Source organism: Emydura macquarii, unplaced genomic scaffold (assembly GCF_026122565.2).
Source record: "Emydura macquarii macquarii isolate MOO-44397 ecotype Brisbane River unplaced genomic scaffold, CSIRO-AGI_Emac_v2 contig_2897, whole genome shotgun sequence".
NCBI lineage: Eukaryota > Metazoa > Chordata > Testudines > Chelidae > Emydura > Emydura macquarii.
This window is the reverse complement of record NW_027133034.1, coordinates 37,131,486-37,158,865: the sequence shown is the minus strand read 5'-3', so window position 1 is coordinate 37,158,865 and position 27,380 is coordinate 37,131,486. Positions and strand designations below refer to the sequence as shown.

At 40.5% G+C, this 27,380-nt stretch overlaps 1 protein-coding gene across 1 annotated transcript in view; it reads right to left on the bottom strand.

Moving 5' to 3' along the window:
* The window catches only part of MCTP1 (multiple C2 and transmembrane domain containing 1), a 413,595-nt gene that overhangs the window by 59,273 nt on the left and 326,942 nt on the right, over positions 1 to 27,380 (bottom strand). The window contains exon 16 of the mRNA XM_067568440.1: positions 10,053 to 10,172. Coding sequence (XP_067424541.1) covers positions 10,053 to 10,172 — 120 coding nt within the window. The remainder of the gene's footprint in view (positions 1 to 10,052; positions 10,173 to 27,380) is intronic.

Sequence of the window (27,380 nt, the reverse complement as noted above, 5' to 3'; positions counted from 1 at the left end):
AAAAATCTTTCTAAAATGAACATTTCTGGGATTTGTTTCCCCTCCTGTAAGCAACAGTAACTGAAAGTAATCTTAGATTGGGGAAGTTTTTTAAAAAGTGCTACTGGGCCGAGACCTTGTATGCCAAGTTTTAGCCTGAAGTGAATTTCTGTGACAGAGATACAATATAAACCCCCTGAAGGCAGAGAATTATAAGGGAAGCTTAGACAGCCTCCTTAACTATAGTGGAATGAACAGCTTACTTTAATAATACATTCCTTTACATTGTAGATGAAAAATGCTGCATAGTCAACCTAATTCTTTATGTAGTGTACTGTGTGATTGCTAAATTAGTGCATAATGTATTCATAATATGTATAGTACCAACATTTAGTTAAATAACATTTATGTAAGATTTATGTTGATTTTTTCATTTCTCGTTTATTCGCAGATTATGAAGAGTCTGTTTCATAAAGATAATTCCCCACTTAAATTAATCAGGCCATTAAATATTAAAATTATGTTTCTGATGCAATCTAGAACAAATTTGTCCAGCCTCAGTGATTATTTGCATTCATAAAAATTAGTCTTAATAAAATTTAAATGCTTGATTAAGCTGATGTTTTCATGTTTCAGTTGTGATTTATTAAAATGAGCCAGTCCCATGGTCTGGTTGAGTAAGGTAGTTCACTTTTCTTCTTTACTATATATGTAGCATAAAAGGAATTAACATTTAGCTGTTGAGAGTATAAACTGAGAATTGATTGTATTTTTGTAGAAGTCAGCAACCAAGGAGGCAAGTTATAGGAGAAGACTAATTTTTTTGCGAGATAATCTTTGTGCACTTTCCTGCACTGATCTGAGTTTTGAATGCCATGTGTCCCAAGCACAACCAATGTCAGGATTAGAGTCAGTTCCCATTTTACTGTGTGCAGGAGAACTAGAGTGTCCTATTGGGAGATAGCTAGCTATTGTTTGTGAATATGCTACACAGCTGTTACTGTGCAACCCTAAGCAGTATTGTACAGTGAAGGCAACTCTATTTCTCTTACCTTTATGGGATTACAAAAGTGGTCTGTCATTCTGCCATGTCCTGCTGCTCTGTGAGGAGATTTTTATTCCTGTACAGTTGCATGTAGAAAACTGATCAGACTACATCTTGGAAACACTTCCTAACACACATCCACAATGCAACCTCTTGAAGCATGCTCAGTACAGCCTGAGGGCTTAACAACAATAAATAGCTATTCTCATATTGGCCACCTGGTGGCAATAAGCATAACAAAATACCTAACATTACACTAGATATTAACTACTGTTGAGCTGGTCCCATGTAGAGGCAGCACTTCCTATCAGTGAGTGACTGACAGGAAGTGCTGCTTCCAACAATATACATTCATTGCAGCTGACAAAGAGGGGCAGGCAGTGAGGTAGCAAGTGTACCAGAAATAGATAACACTCTTAGAAACCCAGAAAGACTGGACAAAAGACAGACGAAATACTTTTGCCAGGTTATTTTTAAGTTGCAAAGATTTTGGAATGGAAGCAGAATGAAAAGAAGCCCAGGTGGCAACATTAAAGGATGGATATGGTTGAATCCTGGGACAGCAGGAAACAATGAGCCTTCATCTTCTGTGTGTGTGTGTTTTTATAAAGAAGTTCTAGGAGAAAAATTATTAAAGTTAAAAAGAAATTATTTTAGTGGGGGAGATATTCAAGGACACTGTTACTGACAGGAGAAAATATGAGGCTATATATAGTATTCCTTTAAATTAAGCAAGAAGACAAGGAGGAGTCAGCTAGAGAGGGTTTCAGGCAAAACCTTTGCAGTGAAAGAGAGAAGAAAAGCACTAGGACAATACTATTTTACTTATTCTACTAAAGTTCCACAGTCAGTGTTATAAGAAAGCAATTCTGTGAGTCTTTACAATGGTCAAATGACATGATGTAAAAAGTTTACTTAGTTTGGATCAGATGTATTGCTGTGTGACCCTAGTAGCACTAGTGCTCAGACCACAGCCTTAGCAAAAGGAAACAGTCACATTTAGAAGATACCTAAAGATAATGTACAAAAGTCTACACCTTTCATTTTTATTAATTCAAGTGAATCAGCTGGACAAAATCTCCTCCAAGCAGGAGACCTGGAAAATGGTGAAGTGCATGATTTGACTGGATCTAGAACTTATTTCATAGTCGTTCTTCTTTATGCGGACAAAAAAGTGCAAAAATGTAAGTGTACTGTTAAAGACTGCTGAACAATAGCTAAACAGGATTGTTTAAAAACATGGGAAAATCTGCAGAAGCTTTACAGTGATAGGGCTAACCTTAGCTGTAGGCCACAAAGGTGGCTACCTAACATGCTGAATTTGCAGGGGTGCAATAGTGTGTGTTCTTTTGAAAAAAGTTCCTTGCTCCTTGGAGGCTCTGCTGCAGCCTCAGCCCACTGCGTTGGATAAACACAGGAGTCTGGCTGCCCTACTCGTCGGGTTCAAGAGGCGTAGCTACTGCCATGGGTCCCCTTGACATTGGGTGGGGGAGGCTACCCTTCCCCAGTCGTTCTCCCCTCCTGATGCATTATTGCTTTGGAGTCTCACTTGCTGTATATTGGTGGCAGCTTCTGGGGGTGAGAGTGTTCACAGGTGTTGGGTAGGATAGTGGTAAAGAAAGGGGGCATTTTAGCAGATCACCAGGTGCCTAAGCCACTGCCAGCTGATGAACTATCCATTATTTTGCTTACTGATTATTTACTTATTTCTAGGAATAGTCATTTAGTAGATTTTCTCTTGTGTGACCTAGTTCAGCTAAGGCAAAGCCAGAAGGGAGGAGAGGGGGTGAACCAGACTCTCTGTGCCCGTTTGAACCTGACTCTCCGTGCCCTTTTCTTCATGTCCAGAGGTGAAAAGCAGGCAGTCAGAATATGTTCATGCCTGTTAAACTAACTACTCAAAACCACATAACCGCATCATCTTTTGACATTCCTTGTAACCTTTACCTTTGTTTGACAATTGTTTCCATTTGATTAGCTATGTAATTCTTTTGATTGACGTATCTCTAACTTTTGGGGTATAAGAGGGAGGTAGAAAATCAGAGTCAGGTGGATAGCTTCATGGACACATTGAAAAGATCTCCAGGAACAGACGGAAGGAAGGACCAGCCATCTGGAAATCTGTGACTGAATCACCCGAAGACTGCCTCAGAGACTTGTGTGGTGACTATCAGTGTGAGGTACTCTAATACTTATAGTATTTGTATGTGCTTAAAACCAATAAGTGGAGACTTCTAGTAAAAGCATTCTAATGGGAATTGCTGAAGACCAATAAAGTAAAGCTTTAAGTTAAGAGCACTTGGTTTTGACTTGTCTTTGCCAGCCATGTAGCAGGTGGAGGTACTGCATTTCCTTTGGTTTATTTCCTGATACTGACTCACAGAGACTAAAAGTTACTGTTATACAGGGTTCCTTGACCCAGTAAGTGCCATCATGGAAGACAAGCCTAACCAAAGCTGGTACAGGTGTTGGTGACACAGCCAGTGGAGACCAATGGGGGCAAACAGAAAGACATCAGTCTGCTAGGGTGACCCTGGGGCAACATGAGCTGCTGGTAGGGCATAAACATAGGGTAGCCACCACAGAGCAGCCGGACAGGGGATAAGCGTGCTGCTCAGAGAATCTATGAAGAAAGTGGGCCTTTGGCCACTAAGTATCTGCATGCTGACAGTGGCCAACTACTTATCCAGGCCCACAAAGTGACAATGCCCTTCACACTGCTTTCCCATGTGATGGGATGAATGTACCTCGCACTAGCCCAGAAAGGGTTAGCCACTCACTGTGAGCAGCGGAACTCCTGTTCAAGGCTGCCAGAAACCCGGAGAACCAGGCAGGATACCCTGTGTGTCCAGACACCCGACCGGAGTCAGAAGGCCCCGACAACTGCAGACCACCATGTCAGGAGATAGAATAGAAAGCAGCTGGGAGGGAAGCGGGGGGTAGCCATGACCTCCAGGAAGAGTCAGTGTACTGCAGCCGGATTCCCCAATGACTCATTGGCAAGCAACCTTGCCACTGCCAGGGTGGAGACCCGGTGGAGTAGGGAAAGGCCTGGTGCCCCTACTCCTGCTTTCACCCCCCTCGTGGCATCCCCCTTGACTGTGACCACTGGGCCACACAGCCCTGATCCTCAGGGCTATCATATTGACTCTGGCCATTGGGCCAAATGACCCTGATCCCCAGGGCTGCCATATTGACTCTGGCCATTGGTCCACACTGTCTTAAGGTCAAGAACAATCAGGCAAGCCATGGTATTGGGGCGGGACTGACCAGCATTCCAGGAGATCCTCCGCGACTATGACTGATGGCCCCTGGGCATGGGAGGGGAGCAGGACTAATGAGGAAGGAACTACTCAGCCAATCCCGAGGCTGACAGGAAGGGCCATCTCACCCTCTGAGCCACTCATCTCGGTAGGGAGAAGACTCTCCAGAGGATAGCCTGCTGCTTCTTCTGGCCCAGCATAAATCAAGGGTTAAGGAACTATTGCACCTCCTGCCCTGAATGCCAGCAGGTTGGACCCAAGAGGGTCCTCAGAGCCCTTCTCATACCCCTCCCAATATTGCGCATGCCATTTGAAGCACTTGAAGCTGTCCCCTTGTGTACAGCTACCACCCAAACATTGCCATGGAACTGGTGAAGATTTTCACAAGGGTGGAGATATCCAAGGAAATCCTGACTAACAAGGCACCAACATGTCCTCCAAGTTGACAGCTGAGCTATGCCGCCTCCTGAATATTCGGATCCTAAGGACTTTGGTTTACCATCCCCAAACAGACGGGTTAGTCAAATGTTTCAACAGGACTCTGAAGTCAATGTTGGGCAAATTTGTGGAGGACAATCCCCGACACTGGGATTCGCTGCTACCCACTCTGTTGTTTACTATACGAGAGGTGCCCCAAGCCTCCATGGGGTTCTCTCCATTCGAGCTTCTTTATGGAAGACAGCCCCGAGGTATCTTAGACCTCCTTTGGGGAGGATTGGAAGGCTCAAGAAACGTGAGTCCTGAGGACCACCCAGTATGTGTTGCGACTCTGGGAGCATCTCCGGGCCTTGGGGTCTTCACGCAGGAGAATCTGGTACAAGCCCAGCAAACCCAAGAGCAACAATATAATTAGAGCACTAAAGGTACAGAGCTTTGAGCCAGGAGACCGGGTCCTTCTACTGTTATCTAGGAGCTTCGACTCTGCGGAGGGTAAGTGGCAGGGCCTCTTTGAGGTATCCCACCACGTAGGACCAGTAGACTATGAAATCCAGTCACTAAATGAATGGAAGGAAGAACACACATATCATGTGAACTTACTGACACGCTGGAAGACCAGGGAAGGTATGTTCATACCACCCACACCCCAGGAACCAAAGACAGGACCTTTAGTGGGGGAATCCCAGGAACAAAAGCCACTTGAGATGCGAGAAGAAAAGCCGCTTGAGATGCTCCGCACAGCGAAAGCAGTTACAGTGACTTGTACAGGACTTTCTGAATGTTCTGTCAGCGCACCCATGGAGGTCTACCATCATAAGCCACAACAATGCATTGTCCACGGGGAAGAAAGTGAGGGACGATCACGGGCCCCTCCCTCGGATGATGTGGGCAGCTGTCCACCAGGGATTGGAAGTGATGCTCAAAATGGGGGTGGTAGAAGAGTTGCAAAGCGAATGGCAGAGCCTGATCATTTTGGTCCCAAAACCAGACAGGGCCATCCAATTTTGCATTGGTCAATGCTATCTCCTGTTTCGATACGTACCTGATGCCACGCATCGTAGAACTCCTAGAATGGCTGCGGGGACGCAGATTCCTGTCAACCTTCGACCTAATGAAAGGGTATTGGCATATACCTCTGATGCCAAACTCCTGAGCGAAGACTGCCTTTCCCACACCTTATGGCCTCTTTCAGTTTGTAACAATGACCTCTGGACTACACGGGTTGGCTGCCACCTTCCAGAGGTTGATGAACAGGATGTTGCAGCCTCATGACTGGTACGTAGTACTTTATAGATAACATCATGGTATACAGTGACAAGTGGGAAGAACACCTCAGGCACCACACCTGGGTGTTTGAGGCTCTCCAGGATGACGGCTAGATGGCTAACCCTGCTAAATGCCAACTTAGGAAAGAGGAGGTGACCTACCTCGGGTACACTGTGGGAGGGGGAAAGTTACAGTTCCTGATTGATAAGGTGCATGTCCTTTCTAATACCCCAGTACCAATGACAAGGAAGCAGGTGCACCAAATTCTGGGCCTGCCCGAGTACTATAAGCATTTAATGCCCAGCTTTGTGACTATAACTCTCTGACCTGACCAAGAGTTCACAGCCTTGGTGAGTGTGGTTGTCCGACAAATGCGAAGAGGTCTTCAAGATCCTGAAGCAGTGCTTAGTCCAGGAACTAATTCTCATTCACCCGGATTTCATGAGTGAGTTTATACTCCAAACTCATGCCTCAGAAGTAAGGCAGATGCTGGCCATTGGGCCACACTGTCTTGAAGTTAAGGACATTCAGGAGAGTTCTAACCACAGGGCCACCACACTCCCCAACCCGACCCACAGAGGGATGGGGTGGACATACCCCATGACACCTATTATACGGGCTCCTCTTCCAATTTCTAGCAGGCTACTTCTCCTGCTGCCAACTTTACTCTGGGATCCTTTGTTGTCTTCTTTGGACCATTGAGAGAAAAGTTCCTTCTTCAATGGTGGAATATAGCAACTCTGTGATACTTCCACTACCATGTGATAGGAAAGTAATCAAACAATGTGTTGGGGGAAGTAGGGTGTAGAGTTAGAGACACTGACAGGGAGCGCCCTCAAGTGAACCAGCAACCACACAGATGAAGTTGTGTATGTGTGCTGTGATACAGCAGGGTCAGAGGGCAGCCAGAAAGCAATAGAAGGGAGATATATAAGCCCCAGAATGATCAGAGCCTTCTTCCCTGTGGACTGAGGCGAGGTGACTACAGATTAATTAGAGCACCTGAAGCCAATTTAGGTCATGCCAGGGACCTGAAACACCCCCTCTCCCCCCCCGCTCCAGTCAGGCAGAGGGTGGGAGTAAGGAGAGCTGGTGGGAGTGTTGGAGGAGTGCTGTGACTGACGGAAGGACCAGGGAACCAGGTGAAGTAACACTTAAAGGGAGGCTCCCTACCCCCAGCTCAAAGATACAGAGGCCTGAGGGAAAAGGACCCTGCCAAAAAAAGGGAAACAAGACTGAGTGACTCCCCTGGGCAGGAGGATCGGTAGAGACCCTGCCCAGGAAGAGAGGGGATAGGGAACCCCAGAAGCTGACGGGCAGAGGGGAACGTAGCCCAGGGGAAAGAATTGCTGCCTCAGCACTGTCAGCAGCGCATAGCTGCTATTCATAGGCCCCTGAACAGGAGCCCAGACTAGAGGGCAGGCCTGGGCCCCTTCCCACTTCCTCTCCCTCACACGGCTCTACTGGGGTGGCCAATGCCCAGAAATGAGGGTAACAGGAAGCATCCTGATCCACCACAAAAGGAAAAAGCACAGGACCCACAGCAGCAGAGCCAGCTGTTTGCCACAGTGCATGAAATGGAATCAAGTCATTATCCATATATAATGGGAAATAATTAGCCTGCCTAGTCCAGTGGCATTTTAGTCCACACCAGATTTGCAGTGTTTGTATTTACTAATTCATGGGTCTTTTGAACAGAGACTGACCAGTACCATATGCCAAAGAATGATGTAGGAACTAGAATTTGACCTCCCAAACTCATTTTACTTTTGATCCAAGTCAGGACTTATCAAATGCCAGACTAAGTGGCAGGTAAACCAAATTCACACACAAATGATCTGGGTGTAATTTGTGTTGTAATAAAATTCTTCAGCTCATGTGACAAGAGAAAAAAGGATTATGTCACAACAAAATAAGAGCCAACCTGCTACAAGTTGTTGGCCCCTGTGAGGGCAGAGAAAATAATTCCTTGTCTGCAAAAAATATTCTAACAAGGATGACTTAAGGTTGGTTCATCTGTCATATCCAGATAGCTACTCAGCGAATTATTTCATTGCTCTTCAGTAGAGTACAGTGTCTTATGCTTCAATTGATTAGACAATTGAGATTGGTATGTAGGAGGGGTATTAAAATGGCAAAGAACTCCTCAGAAGCTATTTTTCAAGGTTCCCAATGTGTCCAATTATTTTTTATTCATATTAGACAAGTTTAAAGAACAGTTCTTTATTAATGAGTATCATCTCATGTGCTGTGAGTTGAACATTAGTATTAAAAACATTAATAATTATACTTTGCTTGTACAATTTACAGATCCTTTAGTTTGACAATCTCAAAGCAATTGACAAAGGTGGGTGATATTCTTAATCTACAGATAAATACTGAGAGACTTGACTGTGGGTACACAACAAGTCACTGGGAGAGCCAAAAATAGAACCTGGATCTTCTGATTTCCAGAACATTCTCTATCCTGTAGACCACACTGCTTCAGATAATTCAGATAATTTTTTTATGAGGTAGTAATTTAGAAGGCAGAATTAGCCTTGATAATACTTTTTCAAATTTCCACATTATACGTGTTAGTGAGATCAGCAAAGATCACCACATGTAAAGATCTGTGATATACCTTGAAAGGCATTTGACAAGACTAATTCTTAGTAGAAGAGCGGTGCTAACACAATTACATTTTTGGGTCATCAAGCTCAATTCATTAAGGATGATGTCCCATCTTCCTCTTGATAAACTACAGAAGCTCAGTTGTTCGTCCCTAATATTAGAGAGTCAACAAGAACTATATTGAGTTTTGTTTGCAGATTCAAGTTAGCAAGCTGAGTATTTTGCAGAGCAGCATGGAGTGTCTTCAACAGCTGGGATATCAATATTTTCATTATTTTATTTGGATGGCTGGATAGCTCAGGGAAAAATTTCATGTGAGCGTGGTGTTTTTAGTGGAACTGAATAGCTTAGGCAAATTTAAGCTTTTTCTTTCATAAGGGTTTTCAGTTTATTGTGGCATCTTCAAGGTGTAAAGTGTTTAAAGCCTATTTTAGCTCGTATGCTAAAGAGTGATTAGCATTTAAGAAAAGTTTTGTTTCATTTACATGTCTTCAACATTTTTCATCAATTCAACAGCCTTTGGGATTAGTTAATTTTGCCACCATCCCTCCAAAATCTTTAGATGATCCCAGCGCTATAGATGTATGGCCCAGTGGCAGGATCAGAGATCTGCAAACTTTGTTTTTCACTAGTAATTGCAGCTGCAGAGTTATACACTGCTTTTGGGACATCAAAACTGGATACTTATATCAATTTTTAAGGCAAAATTAATATTTATATGCAAAATCCCTAAACTGTGTGCATAGTGGAAGATTTGTACACCTAAATCAAGCAAACAGTATCATATATGCTTCTGTAGGCACATTTTTGAAAATCTGGCACATACTGTTTATTACCAATATATGAAAATACAAATATGTAGCTTTTTATGTCAAATATTTGAGTGTTCTGAATTCCTGGGATTAAGCTAAAGAGAAATTAGGAGAAAAGTGCATGAGAAGCTCATTGAGTGGTATATGCTATTGAGGAATAAAACATACTGTAAGTATAGCTAAAAAACGCAATAATTTTAGATGTCAACAATTTTGGAAGAGCCAGCACTTCTTTTATTTTCAGTCACTAAAAAATTGTCAGACTGTAGTTTTCATAAACTTTCACACAGAACAGTTTTCAAAAGATTTCTTTGCCCTTTCCTAACCAGTAAAATAAACAAACACACACACACACACACACACACACACACCAGCTTTGAAGGCAGAGCAAGCTCTAATGCATTTTTAAAATTAGTTTCAACAAAAGTAGAGATATTTATGGAACTGCTGGAATAAAAGTTCAATTGTGGCTAGGAAGAACTGTCCATCAAGTATCATGAATTGAAATGTTTTTGAAAGCACGTTGTATTTAAGTAGAGAAATTCAGTTTTTGAAACAAACTCAGTTTTAAAATCTTGTCTTAGTGTAAGTTAAAAAAATAAGTACAAGTATGTGCTTAAAGAAGTAAATACTTACTGTATCATGTTGCCTGTTATCTTTCCCTGATAGGATCAAAAAGTAGTTCCATGCCAACAGTAACAACAAAGCAAGCGGTATCATGTAGAGCTCAAAGTTCCAAATCACAAAAAGAAAAAGCTAGAAGATAGAAGAGAAATAAATGATTTAACTCTAAATTTATGCACAGGAATGAGCAGTACATTAAAAAATCTAAATAAAACAATCTCTCTCTGAACAGACACCAGGAATGATTGGTTAAGGATGTGGCTGAATGTACAACAAAACCACAAGTTTGAAAGCTGCTACACCTCTGAAAATCAGCAATGACATAAACTTGAAATAAAGCATCAAACTAAATGTATACAAAGAAAAAAATAAATCATTCCACAAATGTGAAAACATCTGAACAAACAGCAATAATAATGCTTTACATATCAGAAATATTTTATTAAATATTTTGTTTAACTTAAAAAAAATTCCAGGGTTTATTAACAGTGTCTTTTTGGGGCACAGTTTTCAACTTAAAATTCTAAAGAAAAGGTGAACAAGATGACACCTGTTTGTTGAGATTTTTCTCTTCCCATAATAGCATTTTTCAGCCATCATGTATTGGTAACACTACATGCTTTTCTTCCAAATACTATAGTTCAAGCCTGGCACTTCCTTACATTTCTACAACTTTCTAAAATTAATCAAGTGCAGTGTTTCAGAACTATGGCAAACCCAAACCAAAACATAGCCACTAGACTCAAACTAAAAAATGGCTCATTTTGTTCATCTCTATACTTTTGGTACATTTTGGTTTGATCAAGAACTAAAAAGGGATTTTAATAATCCCTTAAATTGAGGATTTATGTTTAATAGAGCCAAAATGTAACATCCTATCATAAAACACTAATGCAAATACCAGTGTAAAGTCCTACATTAAGAAATCCACAGTACCAGATAAACTAATGCCTTCTTTCTTCCTACTGCCACCAAATGGGCTGTGTATGAATGGTTTTGTGAGACTACAGTATACTTATAATTGCATTTGGGAAATCCGTATGTTGTTCAGGTTGTTTAGTTTAAAAGGAAATCCACTAGAAGTAGTGTTGAGTAAGACACAAGGTTTAAGAGAACTCCAGAGATCTGTAAGAATCACTTATGAGAGAATTCTTCTAGGGATTTACTAACATACACTTTGAGAGGAATATTTACAGGAATGTTATTTAGCAAAATCAACACAAGTCAGCTTAAAACAGGAATCTCCAGCTCAGAAAAGAAACTCACCTCTATTCGCTCAGAAAAGGCTTAGGTGAATAGGTAGGCTTTGATGAGAGCTCTGGAAGCAAACTCTGGCAAAATAAATTCCAGAGAGTGCCTGTTGTGAACTGCCCCTCCCTGTGGATCTTCCTAGCCTTAATTTTGAATCTGGTGGCCTTTAGATGGAGAGAAGCAATCTCTAAAGAAAGACTCAACTGTATACAGCTTTGTAGAATAAAAGCAACACCCTGAACTGTACCCAGAAACAAATTGGTGAGCAGTGCCGTCTATGGAATACAAGTGTAATGTGCTCCGAGTCTTCATGAGTAGTCTCAAAGAGAGTTCACTGTAATAATGCAATCTGGTCAGAAGACAGACACAGTTAACTATAGCAAAGTCCACATCCAAGGGGAAAGGGTGTAAACTCCTAACTTGATGCACATGGAAGAAAACATTATTGGTTCCTGCTGCAAGCTCTGAATCCATACATGAAAACAAAGGACTTTTAGGCTGGAAACTTTTAACGATACACAGACAATTACCATGAATAGAAAGAGTAGTTATAAACCTGCCATCTCCTTTAGATGATTTTCCTGACCCACCAGCATTATTTCCATCTTGTCTGGGCTGAGCTTCAACCAATTTTCTCAGTCAAGCACCTGTCTCAGTCAGGCACTAGTAAAGCAAGGACACTACACTTGCTATGAAAATGAAATGAATAGCTATGGGAAATCAGCACAGTGATGACACTGTAGCTCAAACTGTCTCACTGTCTCCCCCAGCAGAAAAATGCACAATAAATGAGATATAACAAACTAGAAACTCCCAATACCAGTAAGAGCCTTTACATGATCAACCCAAAATTATGTGGTGCACAATGGTGAAAAAAAAACAGAGATTTTTCAGTTCCCATAGACAAAGGATCTTATATCTATTTAAAAAAAAAAAAAACTCTGGTGTGTGAATCTATTCCTTTAATTTCATTTCATCCCTGAAGGGGAAGGGAAACTACATATACCTCCATTAAACAAGTATAGATAATATAAAAAAGAAACAGCCAGAAAAGAGAAGGAAGAAGAATGAAAGGTCACTGGGCCCTACCCATACCTGTAAAACATCCAACTGAACATGGACTGTATCTGCTATGATCTCTTTTAAAGAAATGAGTCCTCTCAAGCTTAAAAATAAATCTTCATCACTACTGAAACAAGCCAGCTATTTTAAGGGAGGAGTGGGTGTCCCAAAGGTTACAGTTTAATATAGCAGCTATTTCCTACATAGGAGACTACAGAGGAGGATTTTTTTTCCCTCCTTTTCCCCGGGAGACAAGGATTTCAAGAGTCACAGGCATGAACTGGTCATTTACAACATCACATCAGTTGATACCCTTAGTGAGAGATATATGCATCAAATGATTATTCAGTGAGACACGTGATATTATCCCTGGTGTACCACACTTCAAAAAATAATTTAAGTTGGAATATTGAATATCCTATTCTTTTGCAAACTATAATATTTTAAAAAGAAATCTCATCCAAAATGATTAACACTTCCTACTGTTCAGGAAAAAAAAAGCCTGCCCTTTCAGACTAGCAGCTGTGGATCATTAGCTTTCCAGTGATGAGATGTGTTTGAGTATTTTTCTTTCTAATTAAGAGATGAGATTCTCTGTTTGACTCTCTCTTCAGACAGACGTGAAGAGAAAGCTCTCTGCCTGTGTGGAAAGACCATAACCTACAGAACAGTTATTTCAGATGTCTATCATTTTTTTTTTTAACTGAACCCACATTTGCACCCAAACCCTTCATAGCACTAACCCATGTGTCACTTAAGCCTGTCCCCACTAAATTACCCCTATTTTTACTATAATTAAAAATTCTACCACTAGGACAGGAGCCTGTGAGAAAAATGCATGGACCCCAGAATAGTTATGTCCTAGATACTATGGTTCATATCTTCAGCTACAACTGAAGGTGCAAGAGGAGAAAGTGCAGTAGTGGATGTAAACTACCTTTGTGCTCCCTCATAAATAAGGGTTGCATTACTGGGCCCTTTAAAATTTACCCCAAACGGCATATAGAGTCTATGATACAGCCAGGAACAGAGCCTATATTTGTGACTGACTTCTGTGCTTTAATTATAACATCATCCATTCACCCTTTAAGCTTAGAAGTGTTTTTGTGGGTATTGCCTCTTTTCTCAGGTTGTGACTCTTAGATGTTTTCTCAAAAAATTGAAAGAAAACCTGTATAATGTATTGTTTGAGTCTCCTATTACGTGCTGTAGGTTTTGAGGCTTCAGTGAAATGGTGCATGTTCTCTGCACTGTAAAACACAAAGAGTTGTTTCAGTTCAACTTAGCCTGCAGTCTATTGCCTGCTCCATTAAAACAAAAAACCCCACTAGAAATGAAAATTCTGCCTTTGGTGGTCAATTCCCATTTACCACTGGGTGATATTTTTAAAAAGCATTTCCTTCCACTTCATTGAATCCCACACATCCTGCAAATGTAAATGTAAACATATTTGAGCTCAGAGAGCACATAGTGGACTCATTCAGGTAGGTCCGGAGGAAATGAGCTTCGTAAGCAAATATTAAAAGTACTCCTAAGTTTTTCAGTCTGTTTTCCTGATCACAAGGGTAAGGTCTGAATCTTAGCCAAGCTATCTAAATCTATAGTATGCAAAAGTAGGCTGTAAAAGAGTGAAAGCACGGTGCAATGGTTAAAGAAAAATATTAGGAGCTATGGGGAATGAGTGCCATCCTGGCTATCCCACTCTCAAACTTGCAATGTGTTTTGGGTAAGTCACTTATCCTCTTACCAGTTTCCCCCATTTAAAAATGCCTCATTGGGGCCCTGAGAGTGTTGAATTAGTGTTCTAGATACTTGGATGAGCTATAAATACAGTAAGTATTAACAACTCTTACAGGAATAAACTTTTGTGAGATTTCCTGTATTTTCTGCTTCCAGTACTGTGGAAGTATATTGAACAGTCCATTTCACTGTGATTCAGAATTTCCCCCTTTTTGTCTTGCCTGGAGCCAGGGAATGCAGAGGCTTCCAATATGAAAAATAATTTCATAAATGTTAAATAAATCTTCTTTAGGTTAAAATAAAAGTTAAGTTCAGATTCAGTTTGAGTTTTAAGTGAAGTTTCAGCTCAATTCTTATTTTAATCCCTGCCCTGATGAGCTCTATGGCATATTAAAAAATATGTTAGAATACTTTGGTACTGTATACAGAAAAACAGTTAATATCAAAGTTCCCATTTCTTAATAGACAGGACAGTTCTGGTCTTGGTTTTTGCATGTTGATAGCCTCTATTAAAAGTCTATAGTTTTAATATTTTTAAATTATTTCACAGAAGCCTGGTTTGACTCCAGCTATTAAGTCAGTGTGAGAATTAGATATGATGTATTTCAACTCACCCAATCTTCTTTTGAAACCTCTCTATAGCTAAATGGACTTATTTCACCTGAACAACCTCAAAGATGATGCTATAATCCAATCATAACATAATGTAGACTACCTGTGTCTTGACAGGTTTGTCAGCACCAATAAAACCTGCCAGCTAGAGGCTTGAAAGATTTTTATTTAAATTTAGATTTCCCCCCCTCCCTCTTACAACTTGTACTGACATTTCACATCATTTTATAGAAGTCAAAGATGAAAGTGCTATGACTTTGCTTTGAGGATACTGACAATTCCAAAAAAGTGAACCCCAGAGTCTGTGAATACAAGCATCACATTAACAGCACGTGAATTACTGATGTAAAATTCATGCCACTTATGACTTTCATACAGCAAAAGTCAGAGGGAAATAAAAATGGCATATTTGCAAAGAAATCTGTAAATATTCACAAAATGTTGTCTCTCTCTTGGGTCACTCTCACTTAAGAATTTCCGAGCTGAATTAGTGCTAGTAGCCAGATAGAAAATCTAAAGCTTGGTTCACTGAAAAAAAAATAAAATAAAATAAAATAAAATAAAATCAAACACATGCAGGATCTACTGCCATTCAGGCCGGCAGTTCAACACATATTTGTTCTCTCAGATTTACAAAACATACGATTAAGAGAAATTGGTATTACTTTGCCTGTGACAACTACACCAGTATCAAGTAACAACTGCCCTACAAAGATACATTAGTGACTAGATCAAAGAAATGCCTCAGAATAAAGCTATTAGGTTCATCGAAGCTTGTCCCTTTATAGTACTCCATTTCCCCAACAGAGTCTCCAATTGTTTCTTGAATGACCCATGTCTTTGTTTCTGCAACATTACCTAGCAAATCATTCTATACATTAATTATTTTTAAGTGAAAAAATGCTTTTAATGCCTCTCAATTTGGTTTTGCTTTATTTTTCTATATGGATCTTAAGCAGAGTTCCTATTTTCAGTGCAACATCAATGAGGGGGAGGAGGAGGAGATAATCACTGTCTATAAGATTCAAGGCATTACATAATTCAATTATATCCCTATTAAGTGTATGATTTTTTTCTAGGCTATACAATATACAGGTTTTTAAGTCTTCCCTCATTGCTTATGCCTTTTAGGTTTGAGATCAATTTAATTCTTCCTGCCTCAAACTTCCTCAACAACTGTTTAACACAATTACAGAACTGAACATGCTATTTCATTTCAAAGTGCCTTGATACAAAAAAGGTATCATTTCTGTACAATACTCTTTACATTTTAGACATATTTTCTGAACACTTAAATCTATTTCACAACATTGTCTGTATTTTTACATAGGAATTTACTGCTTTACAATTTCAGCAGGCTCTTTTGTAGTTCTTTCGAACTGCTAGAAGGAAGTTTTGAATGTGGAAATGGCTAAATGTGTATGACTTTACTACACCTTAAAATTAAAGTTTCTTTTCCCATAATAACCCAGGTGAAAATCTTTTTTAATTACTTACCTATCTCTGTGTGCTCACTGCAATAATTAATTATACATGATCAGCAAATATAACCAATTTAGGACTTAGCTACTCACAAAGGTTGCATCACTTTGCGCTGCTTTAAGTATACTGGTATAGCTAAACTCCCCTCCAACCCAGCATGATGCAGTTACATGATATGAAGGTGATTTATACCAATATAGCTATATATCATATCACTATAAGGCACCTTTATACCATTTTAATCAGAGGTTATCAGAGGCTGGAACTAGGGATGCTGCTGCATTCACTGGCTTGAAGTGGATTCCATCATATACAGTGCTTCCAGTTTGGTTCAGTGTGTCTCAGCAACCCCACTATAAAAATTATTCCAGCACTCCTGAGTGGTGCCCACACTAAGGGTTGTATGGTTAACTAACAAACAATCACACTCCTAACCAACATAATTATGCTAGCATAACATCTGTATATAGGCCCAGGCCTGGGACTGTGTCATCTTACTGTTATAACTACTTAGTCCTGGTCTGCACTTAATATAACTATCCTGGGAAAAGCACTAGCATAGATACATTATACCAGTCTAATTGTGCTTATACTAATATAACTGCATCCACACAAGAGGGATTTGCTGGTTCAGTTGTACTAGTATAGCCAGCAAAACCCTTTTAGTATAGACAAGGTCTAACATAATAATGTTGGTGAAATTCACCCCCTCCCTCCCCTCTTTCATAGGGCTTTTGTAATTGTGCGGAAACTCTAAGGGAGCTGATTTCGAACTTCAGGCAGGCTGTAGAAATGCAACATTACCTTTCCGTGGCCATTATTCTAGCAATATTGATTGGAGGAATCTTGGTGAGTTCCTTTGTCAGGATGTTGAAGAAGGGATTTTTTTCAGCTCAACCACAGTCCAAACTAGAAGAGGTCTTCAGCTTTTCACCCATACTAGCTGACCCATTAGCTCCTCCATTCCTTCTGCGCACTCAGTTTCCATCTGCCCCTTCATCTTCACTCGCTTTTCTGCCAAGCCCTAAATGATATCATAGCACAGACTTCCTCCCCACATCCATTCATTTGGCCAGTGGGCCTTTATCCCTAAACCCATCACTGGGGACACAGCAAAACCACACAGCATTTCAAGACAAGAAATGAAGAAGCTGTACAATTATAGAAACTTCCACTTTGACTCTTGCTCAACTTCTCTACCTGTATATGAGCATCAGAAATAGCCAGTGACTATCCAAATATGGAAAAATAAATATCTGCAGAAAAATTTCCTTTTTTCCTGAACATTAGTTAGGAGTAACTGCTAAATTAACAGTACTAATGATTTGATGGTTTTCCATTCTCCCAACTTACTTAATATCTGTGCCTCAATAGGAAAGTCATTCAGCGGATGTTGGACAGCTTTTTTTTTTTTTTTTAAACTATACTCCATTGTAAATACATTTTAAGGGATAATAATGTATTTCAGCTATTTTACCATCCTTTGCAACTTCATCTCCCAGTCTGTCTTGTAATTTTCTAATTTTCTCCTTCACTGATTTCAAGTCTTTTTCCTCAGTTCTGGAAAATTTTCAAGCGTTATGTTTAGCATCTCTAGCGATGTCTGTATGTCTCTCTTTGCAATTCAAATATTAATCCTATGCTGATTTAAGAGACTTCTCTTCTCTTTACAGTATTTTACTCTTGTTGTCTGATGCCTAAGGGGAAAAAAGTATTTTTTCTTGATTGATCTGTTAGTTATTTAAATTCTGGAAAGCTCTATATGTTTGTATAGTAGGTATATATTTCTCTTCTATATTTACCAAACCTCTAAACACTCTTGTATAGAAAAGGCTGCAGTAATAGGAAGTCAACAGAGAATACTGGTTTCAACAGCAAAGCAAGCCAAGCTCCAACTGTTCAAACAGCCTGAATTCAGTAGTAAAAAGAAAAACGTAAAAAGAAAGGCCCTAGGCCAAGGCCACTGAGACAAGCAGGTATTTTTAGATCATTTGCAGAATAACTCTAATACAGTTCTACAATGCTTTCTTTAAACAAAATGCAACAAAACATCACTCTTTAAACTCCTTCTAAGCTGGGTTTTCTTTAGGAAAGCACACATTCTGAGGAAGCTCAAGTACGTTCATATAATCCCAGGTAGAAGTAAAAACACAGGTGATGTAAACAAAATATTGATATTAACATAACACATTATTAACATAAATGGTGGAAACACGCGTCCTGTACGCTTTTCATTTGACACATTTACCACAGCACAGTGTACCAGAAAAGGGATAGAAGTCAAAGAATATTGTTGGAATTTATTTTCCCCTTCAGAGGTACGGAGGGCACATTCTTCTACTTGCACAGTGCAACAAAAAATTACAAAAACTACTAAGATATTAGGTATTAACCGTGAGTTAATTTTATTTCTTTCTGCCTTCACTAGACTCATTCTTGACCTGGATAAGTCAGTCCCCTTTACACAGCAGTAGCAGGAGACTTAAAATTGCCCTATGCAGTGGGAGAACCCTCAGCTTGTGTAGCCCACTTTATGCTACCATTCACTCCGCTTTGGAGGTAAGGTATGTATTCAGAGCAGAGAAAGGAAGGTTCACTTCACTCCAGTGATCTGGAACTCTTCCTGCTGGTATTGTAACAGGGTCAACTGCCTCCTAGGATCACACTGTATGCAGCCTGCCTCTATTTTCTCTCTCTTCAGGGCCCTTAAGAACTCGCTCAGTTTGTTGAGTTCAATTTGTTGAGTCCTCCAGCATATATTGGCCATCTAAGCCCCAACCCTAGTTCAGTGTTTCTCTCCTGGTAGTCCAAAATAAAAAGACACACTCACAGTCTTTATCCTAGTTTCAGTATGATACAGCCACTTCTCCTTGAGGGACTGTCTTTCTGCTTCCCAGCTCATCCAACCTGGAGTTTGCTCTTTTCCTCAAGCTCTCTCAGCTGGCAACTTCCCCCCTACTGACTCAGGGCCCTGCAGAAACCTCCTTGTTCCCTGTTCTGACTACAGACATAGCTGCAGTGTCCTGGGCTTCCCCCCTTCAGTGCAGATTCCTGATGCTTTTACAGTAGCATAGGGATCATTGTATAAGCAGAGCAGCTTAGCCGGAGGCTCTCCAGCCCATAGGGCAAGCCAGCCTGTTACAGGTATAAATTAGAGCAGTGTTTTTCAACCTTTTTGATACCAGTGACCGGCTTCCTATACTGTGTCAGGGAAATTTCAGGGACCGGTGCTGGTCCACAGACCAGTCATTAAGAAACACTGAATTAGAGGATTCCTGAGGCTGGTCCCAGGATTGTGAGGGCTGGGGATGGAGGAGGGGACATAATAACACTTATACTCCTCTCTTAGATCTGTTAAGATCAAGTCAGCTGCATCTGAGTGTTGAGCTCTATATCTTCAGAATCCCAATGGCACTTCTAGTGACTAGAGAGACGATCACATTCTGAATTGTTAAGGATTAGCAAGCAATGGAGGACTGGGCCTTTTATAGGATGAGGATGGGGACTATCCCAATTACATTTGTTTGGTGATGGCTGTGGCACACTTATCTCTTGTGATAAGGCTGTAATCAGTGCCCACATACCTGGGGCATATACCACTTTTAGCTTACTACTATCTATTACTGGGAAAGCTGGAGTTGAGAAGAAGCTGAACTTTTGAAATGGAACGTGTCCACCAAACAGAAATATTATGTGCAGGGGGGTTTGTTTAGCAAGACCAAGTAGAAAGCAACAAAGTGTCTGCTTTTGGATTATAACTAAAGGAAGAACATGAAATTTTGGGGAGAGTTAAGAAATGATCACAAGAAGTGGATGTTATAAAAGTTTATGTCAGGTGCACTGAATGGAAAGCAAAGGGGAAGAACAACCATAAATGGACAATACACAGAAAGCTCTGTGGAAGAAGTTGGGTAGGACAGAGGTTGGAAGAAAACAGCATGTCATGAAAGTGCTCACATAGCTTATTATAATCATTCTGACTAAATCTGTTAATTTTGGCATCAGATCTTATATATTTTCGTTTAAGTTTGTTAATGTTCACTCTTGTCAGCTTATTTATGGTCCTACCCATTGTACTGGGAAATAAATTTTCTCTCCGTTCACACCACAAATGCAGGAGGAAAACTTTTTGAAAGAGATCAGCAATAGTTGATTGGTAAATGCTAGTCAGTGAGAGTGACTTTTTTTGTTGGGTTGTTTTCCTCAGTATGTTACAATCACGAAAGCAGAAATGAAAACTGATGATCACAGCAGGAAGAGTGAATAAAGCTGGAAACTGCTTCCCACTGTTTTTGTTCAAGCATTTAAGGTACTGCAGAAAAATCCTCTATCTTTGTACAATTACAAAACAATAATCTTGCCATTCCAATTGTTTCTCCATAAAACTTATCAATGTGTTTTTACATGAATTAAATTAAATCAAGAATAGAAAAGACAGGTGCGGGCTGGCAGATTTCCCATTGTTTTTATAGTCATTTTTCCAGTCATCAAGTACTGCAATCTAAGCTGGCTCCCTCTTTACAGTCAGCTTTCTCTGCTACATTAGCTCACAGGGAGACAGGTGTGGCTTTGTGCTCTAAGTATCTGACACTTTGCAGAATCCAGCTCACCTTTCAATAGTTCACTGTTTCAGCTACATTACACTTCATTTATTTATACTTTTGCATTCCTGACATGTTTGGTCATACTTTGGTATAAAAATGTTCAAAGACTTCTTATTCTAATTATTATACATGCATTTACTGAACCAGCTACCCATCAACAACCTTTACTAATCCAATAAAGATGAATACTGCATTTTAGAGATGCTTGTTTTAAAGCAAATCTTAGAAAGGTGAGAAATAGAATGCACAGTATGGTATTGTAAAGAACTGCCTACAACATATAATGCATCCTTTCTTGCTAGCCATTGACTTTGTAGCATGCCAGATTTTCCAACTTCAAAACAAGAACAGCACCTTTCTGATATATTATATGTAGTCAAATAGGGCTAGAAGATTGTTATCCTTAGAAGACGTTCTCTCGGGAAGTTGGACATCTCAGAAGGTTAAGTAAGCAGAGCTTAAACTTGGAGATTTTGTTTTGCTTATATACAAGAATTGTGCATTTGATATCAAGATTTCAGCCAAACCAGGACATCTGGATAAGGTACAATAGGAGGAATAGTGCTCCTTATATGTAGGTTGCCTAACATTTGTCATTAAAAAAGATTCTTACAATTTTTTTCTTTTGAGAAACTTTAACACAGTCACTGTTTGAAGCAGGCCTTTGAAATTCACTAGAAACTAAAGCTTGGGGGCAGAGGAGTACTTTTTCTTCCCCACCATTTAATTCCAGTCAGATTTAGTTGAGTTATAAACCACTGAATAACACCACTCCCACTCTTTCAGTTGCTTTGATTCATACCAAAATAATATTTGAATATTAACATTCTTGTCTAAACCTGAACCCTTGTCAAAATCCAAGCAGCAGCAGCAGCGACAATTCATTGGAAACGAATGGAGCAAATAGATGGTATAGTGATCCTGTGGAAAAAATAGTATTTTTGTCACAGTTATTTTTAGTAAAGGTCAAGGACAGGTCATTGTCAATAAACAAAAATTCATGAAGCCCATGACCTGTTCCTGACTTTTACTAAAAGTAAGAGTGACAAAATGGGATTGACTGGGGTGATGAGAGCCTCAGCCCTGCTGTGAGACGGGTAGGAACTTGGCACAGACGACAGCTCTGGGACCCTGCTGCCCGCATGGCTCGGAATGCCAGGGAGGGCTGGGGAATTCCAGGTCTGTCTCCCAGCCACTCGTGGCAGCAGGAAGCTGCAGGGGCTCTGCTGCCCGTGGCAGCTAGGAACTCCAGGGTTCTCCCCACTGCCAGCAGAGACAGGGAGCTCCAGGTGCCCCCCATCATCCTTGAGAACTCCAGCCCTCCTGCCCCAGGGCTGAAGTTGTAAATGTTGCAGAGGTGTCTGGAAGTCACAGAATTTGTGACTTCCGTGATCTCTGTGTCAATCTTATCCCTAATCATAATGCACATACATAATGCACACAGATGCTGAATTAAGGTTTCACAGGCAACCTTTATTATAGCATTTCCTAACTTCTGAGTGCTTGAGTTTCCAACCTTAATGTTCTTTATTGTAGTTTTGTTTTGGTTTTCCTTCTCTGATGTAATTTCCAAAAATTTTAAAAAGCAAATGGAAAAAACTGAAATTCCATCATTTCAAAGCAGATTGATAGGTCACCAGCAGGTTTGGGATCATTAGATCAATAGTGCAGTCCTCTACTGATTGAGCTAATGGACTGAGCACAATAGTAGGTTGCTATTTTCTTGTGGACCTTTCACTAAAGGGCGATGAGATACACCTTGCCAGAGGATTTCACAGCTATTTGCTAGACAACAGAGATATGTTGAAACACAGGAATTCAATTTCTGGTTCTGTAGGAGAGTGTTCTCTAGTGGTATAGACTTTTCTGCCCCATCCCTCCATCCCCTCTGTCCTATTTAACTCCCCTCTCTCTCCAGCGTCTGCCTGTTCTGCCCTCCTTGCTCCTAACCCTGTCCTCCATCCCTGCTCATATTCTTCTCCCCAACACTCTGCTTCTATTCTTCCCCATTCCGACTCACCTGTTTTTGCTCTTTGTTCCTCCCCCAGTCCCTCTCCTTTCCTGCTCCTACCCTGTTTCTTTTTCTCCTGTCCCCAGCTGTTGCCCATGACCTTCCACCCCACACACACACTCCTTTATCTTCACCTTCCCTCTGCTGATGACTCTTTTCCACCCTTCTACTTCTGAGCTTCTGTTCTTGTCCCTCACAGCCTGAATCACTTTTCCCTCCCCTCCCTCCCCCTTACCTCTGCATTCAAGTCAGGATGATTTCTTCTTCCCCTTTGCACTGTGGGGGCACCAGCAGGGGGAACCCAGAGCTCCCCTTCTCTCCATTCCTGTGCCCAGTGCGATAGCAGAACCGAGGAATTGGGAGGAGCCACTGTAGGGAAAGCCCTGCTCAGTGCCTGGAGCCCCATGCTGTAGCATGCTCAGTCACTCTGTGCCGAAGGAACATGGCCAGTGAACATCGAATTTTCTGGAAATATAGCTACCATGCTTCAGCTAGTCTTCACTGAGTATATGCTAATGTGTACATTTATTTATTTATTTTAAGAGGTTCATAAGTTGGCCAATTCTGTGCAAATTTTCATGGGTTTGACGAAAGGCACTCTTGACGAAAGGCACCCTTGATACTGGAATGAACCCCCTGCCAAATCTGAAGTCACTGATCCAAATTGCTTCTCAGTGAAGTGGTTGTCAGTATTTTAACTGGGGCAATACAATATATTTTTCCCTAGCCTTGTTTTCTGAAAAAACTAAACTGTTTTAGCTGAAATGTCCCAAAAAAGTTGGACTCTCAGCATGGAATATTTCAGAACAAACTGTTAAAGTTTGTCAATGTTCTAAGCAACTGAAAACAGGGTCTTATAATGCAAAGTGTTAAGCAACACTAATTACAGGCAGCACTACCTTCACCACCTGAAATAAATATCAAACAAAAATGACTGGAAATTTGAAGAGGTGGAAAATAAATTCATAGGAAGTCCATGTTAATGAAAGATACCTTTCTCTATTTTCCAGTATTTACAGATTTCCTATTCAATCAAAATAATACAAACCAGCAAAGTCCCTTTCCATATTCCCTTCATATATCTTCAAAGTGTTCGAACTCCAAACAAACAAACAAAAACACACATGCCAAGCTCATCTCTCCAGAGTTCACCACCTTCTGGTCATCAAACCTCTTTCTCACTCCCTTTCTAAAACTAATCTAACAAGGCTCAGCAGCATATTCTTGTCTGAGCTCTGAGAGGCAACCACAGCTAGGGCTTTGGAACCTCCTGATGAGATTTAATTAAAAATACAATGCTGCTGCCTGGTTCCATAAAGCCTTCTCTTAGGAGCACTTCTGTGTTGGGGTGTATCCAGGATGCAAGAGAGCAGCCAGGGGCACCAATCACACCCCATTATAGGAAGCAATGAATGAGCCATAATGAATATGTATAAATAACAGTCATCTTTCCTTCCTCTAGAATAGAAATAATATACAAATACAGTTATATTTTCCTATGTCTATTATGCACCTTTGACACAAATACTATGGGCTAAATATTGTTCTCGATTTCACCTGTCTAGGACTGAGTCTCCACTGCTTTGCCCTTGTGTAATCATTTACAGATGTGAAAAGGGGTTGCAAAATGCCACAAATCACAAAGTGTCTCACAACCATGGCACACTCCCTCTGCACAGATGTAAATGACTACACAACGAGTAAAGCAGTGGAAAAGTCAGGCCCAGATCCTCACATACAGCTGAGGAGAGCACACAGTGTAGCTCAGGAGTGAAGTGTAAAGAGAACTTTTGCAGACCCCTATCACTCAGCTTTGTTGGCTGAGCTTTGTTGGTTGTTAATGACCCCAGGGAGCCAACGTGGCAAAATGGAAAGGGTGGGGGTGTATACAAGCCTCGGCTATATCCCCTTTTATTTGCCATGTTCCCAACATCCTCAGGCAGGAGAAAAGGACAATGCACTTTGTATTGAGTAAGCAGTGCAATGTGGCTGCACCGGAGGCAAGAATCTGTGACTCAGTCTCTTAGAATCATCTGTAATGCAACATAAGAACAGAACGGAACAGGTGTGTTATATGGGGTAACCACTGATGTAAATGATATAAGGTTTCTGGGCAGTTAACTCTGGCCTCTGAGTTACCTGCAAATTTTCTTTGGAGGCTATACTTTGACCCAAAGTCTGACTCTTGTGCCAGCTTTCTTTGCTTAACTCACACCATTATTTATGTCACATCGTTCTATGGCTCCAGACAGCCATGTCTTCAATAGAGCCAACTGTATTTTATAACATTTGATTAATCTGTTTTTCCTTACTCACCTGCAGAGGGATTATGTCAAAGAATAAATGAACAGAATCAGGAACTGGCAGGCAGTTAAAAGCCTGCCCAAAAGTCAGTTGAGAACAGTGGGAAATATCGGAGTTGAAAAAGCCTAAGGCAGGGGTGTCAAACTCATTTGCTATGGCGGGCCAGATTTGAATTAAATGTATTTCAAGTGGGCCATACAAACCATAAATTGAAATACTAGGCACTTCTGGAGCGCGGTGTCTCGTGCACACAGCACTCCACACGCTGCCGCCAGAATACACAGATCTCGTGGCAGTGAGCGACGCCTTGAGATCTTATGGCGTCGTACCTTCTGGCAGCAGCACGTGACGCCACGAGATCTCACGGCGTTGTACCCTCTGGAGGCAGTCCGCGCCGCTGCTAGAGAGTATGACACCATGAGATGCTGTGGCAGCACATGCCGCCGCCAGGGGCCGGACCAAAAAGGTTGGCAGGCCATATCCAGCCTGCGGGCCAAATGTTTGACACCCCTGGCCAAAGGCTTTCATTTGAGGGTATTTTAAGAGCAACATTACAAGACATCTTTCTGCAAACTTCTCCTCCAAATAAAGGTTTACATTAAAAAAAAAAAATCATGCTGCTTTATTAGATGGGCCCTTGTCCTCCAAAAGCCTCTAAGTAGATGTATATGTCTTTTCTAATGAAGGATGGTTTCACAGTGAAAAAACATCTATTAAAAAAAGCCAAGATTTTAAATTTTTTGTTATGGCTTCATTCCCAGTTAATCAATATGTAGTTACTTTTGGAACTTAGTATAAACATGTCAGGAAATTACCCAAAAAAATGTGTAAACACAGATGAAATTCCAGGTTTAGTGACAAAAAAATAAATTAAAAAAAAATCAGTTTCACCTTCTTCTCTGCACCTTAAGGGTTCTTTTTATCAGGCTACAAGCAAACAACTTGGCTACGCAGTCTTTTTTCACAGTGAGTGAGTATGTAAAACTGTGTGTATACTACCTCAGTGTCATATATTAAGGCACTATCTAGTAAGATAGCTGACAAAGGTCAGTGGTATTTGGGAATATCCTTAAGATTTTGCATGAATCACTCTGTGTACCTTATAGCAAACCCTGCTGCAGCCCACTTACTAAAATGAAGTGATGTGAACCAAATAATTTTTTAGATTTCTATGCAAAGGGGTGGGTCAGTGTTGGGACTGTATTCCAGGACTACATATCACTAGACTACCAATAAGGCTTCTGGTAGTGCATATAGCCTGTATGCCTTTAAGCACAGATTTTAAATTAGCATGAAGGATTTAGTTATACCTATGTATTAAAGATGTTATGCAAAAATATATTATGTCACATGATATATTTTGGCTAAAATATGCTTTTTTTTTTTAATATATCACCAATAATTAAAGTAGGCCAAAATTAGGAGACCACTCTTCAGGTGCAATAAATCATACTTTCTTTTGGCACAAATGTCTCCAGATTTGCCATATTTGCAATCTTAATGAGAATACAGTGAAAGGCAATGGAGAACTACAAAGGGGAAATAAAAAGCAAGACAAAAAATGTTTCAAAATTATGCTACAGAGTATCTTGTTAGTGAGCCCCTTCCTTCTAACCAGCTCTCTCACACTGGCATAGGACATGCTCTTCTAATGTAGGAACAGGTATTTGATTTAATGGCACCATCTGAAAAGCATGACAACTCCCCGAGGTAAAATTTACAATGCTGGTTTTCTGCTGAAGCAGGTGAGCCCTAATTGCAGACATGGATTCCAGTGTCTTATTCTATTCAGATTCTTATATTGTGCCCATCACCATGGAATCTCAGAGCCTTCCAAAATTGGAAAATGTCTGTCCCATGAACACTTTGGAAAGTACAAAATATTTGTTTGTGTGAAAAGCTTCTTTGAACTTTGTTAGCTGGGGCAGAGGCAGACTGTTTAAGGTAATTCAGGCAGACTGTACAAAGCACTAGAAAAGCTATTATATTAACCCTACACCAGTAAAAGGAAAAAATGACGTAATAGGCCTTTTCCAATTTGTAGCATCTGTGATTCAAACAAACATCTTGGACTTTTAATTTATCAAATATGAACACTGCCACCATAGTCGATTCCCTGTGGGAGACCTCATAGCCACTTCAAACTTCCAAAGCTTTTTTCTAGTTGGCATCACTCCTTTGAGTGTACACAATACATATAGAGCTTTTTCCAAACACAGTAAACCATTTTAGTTTTCCTTTTTACTCAGGCCTGATATACACTAGAAAGTTTTG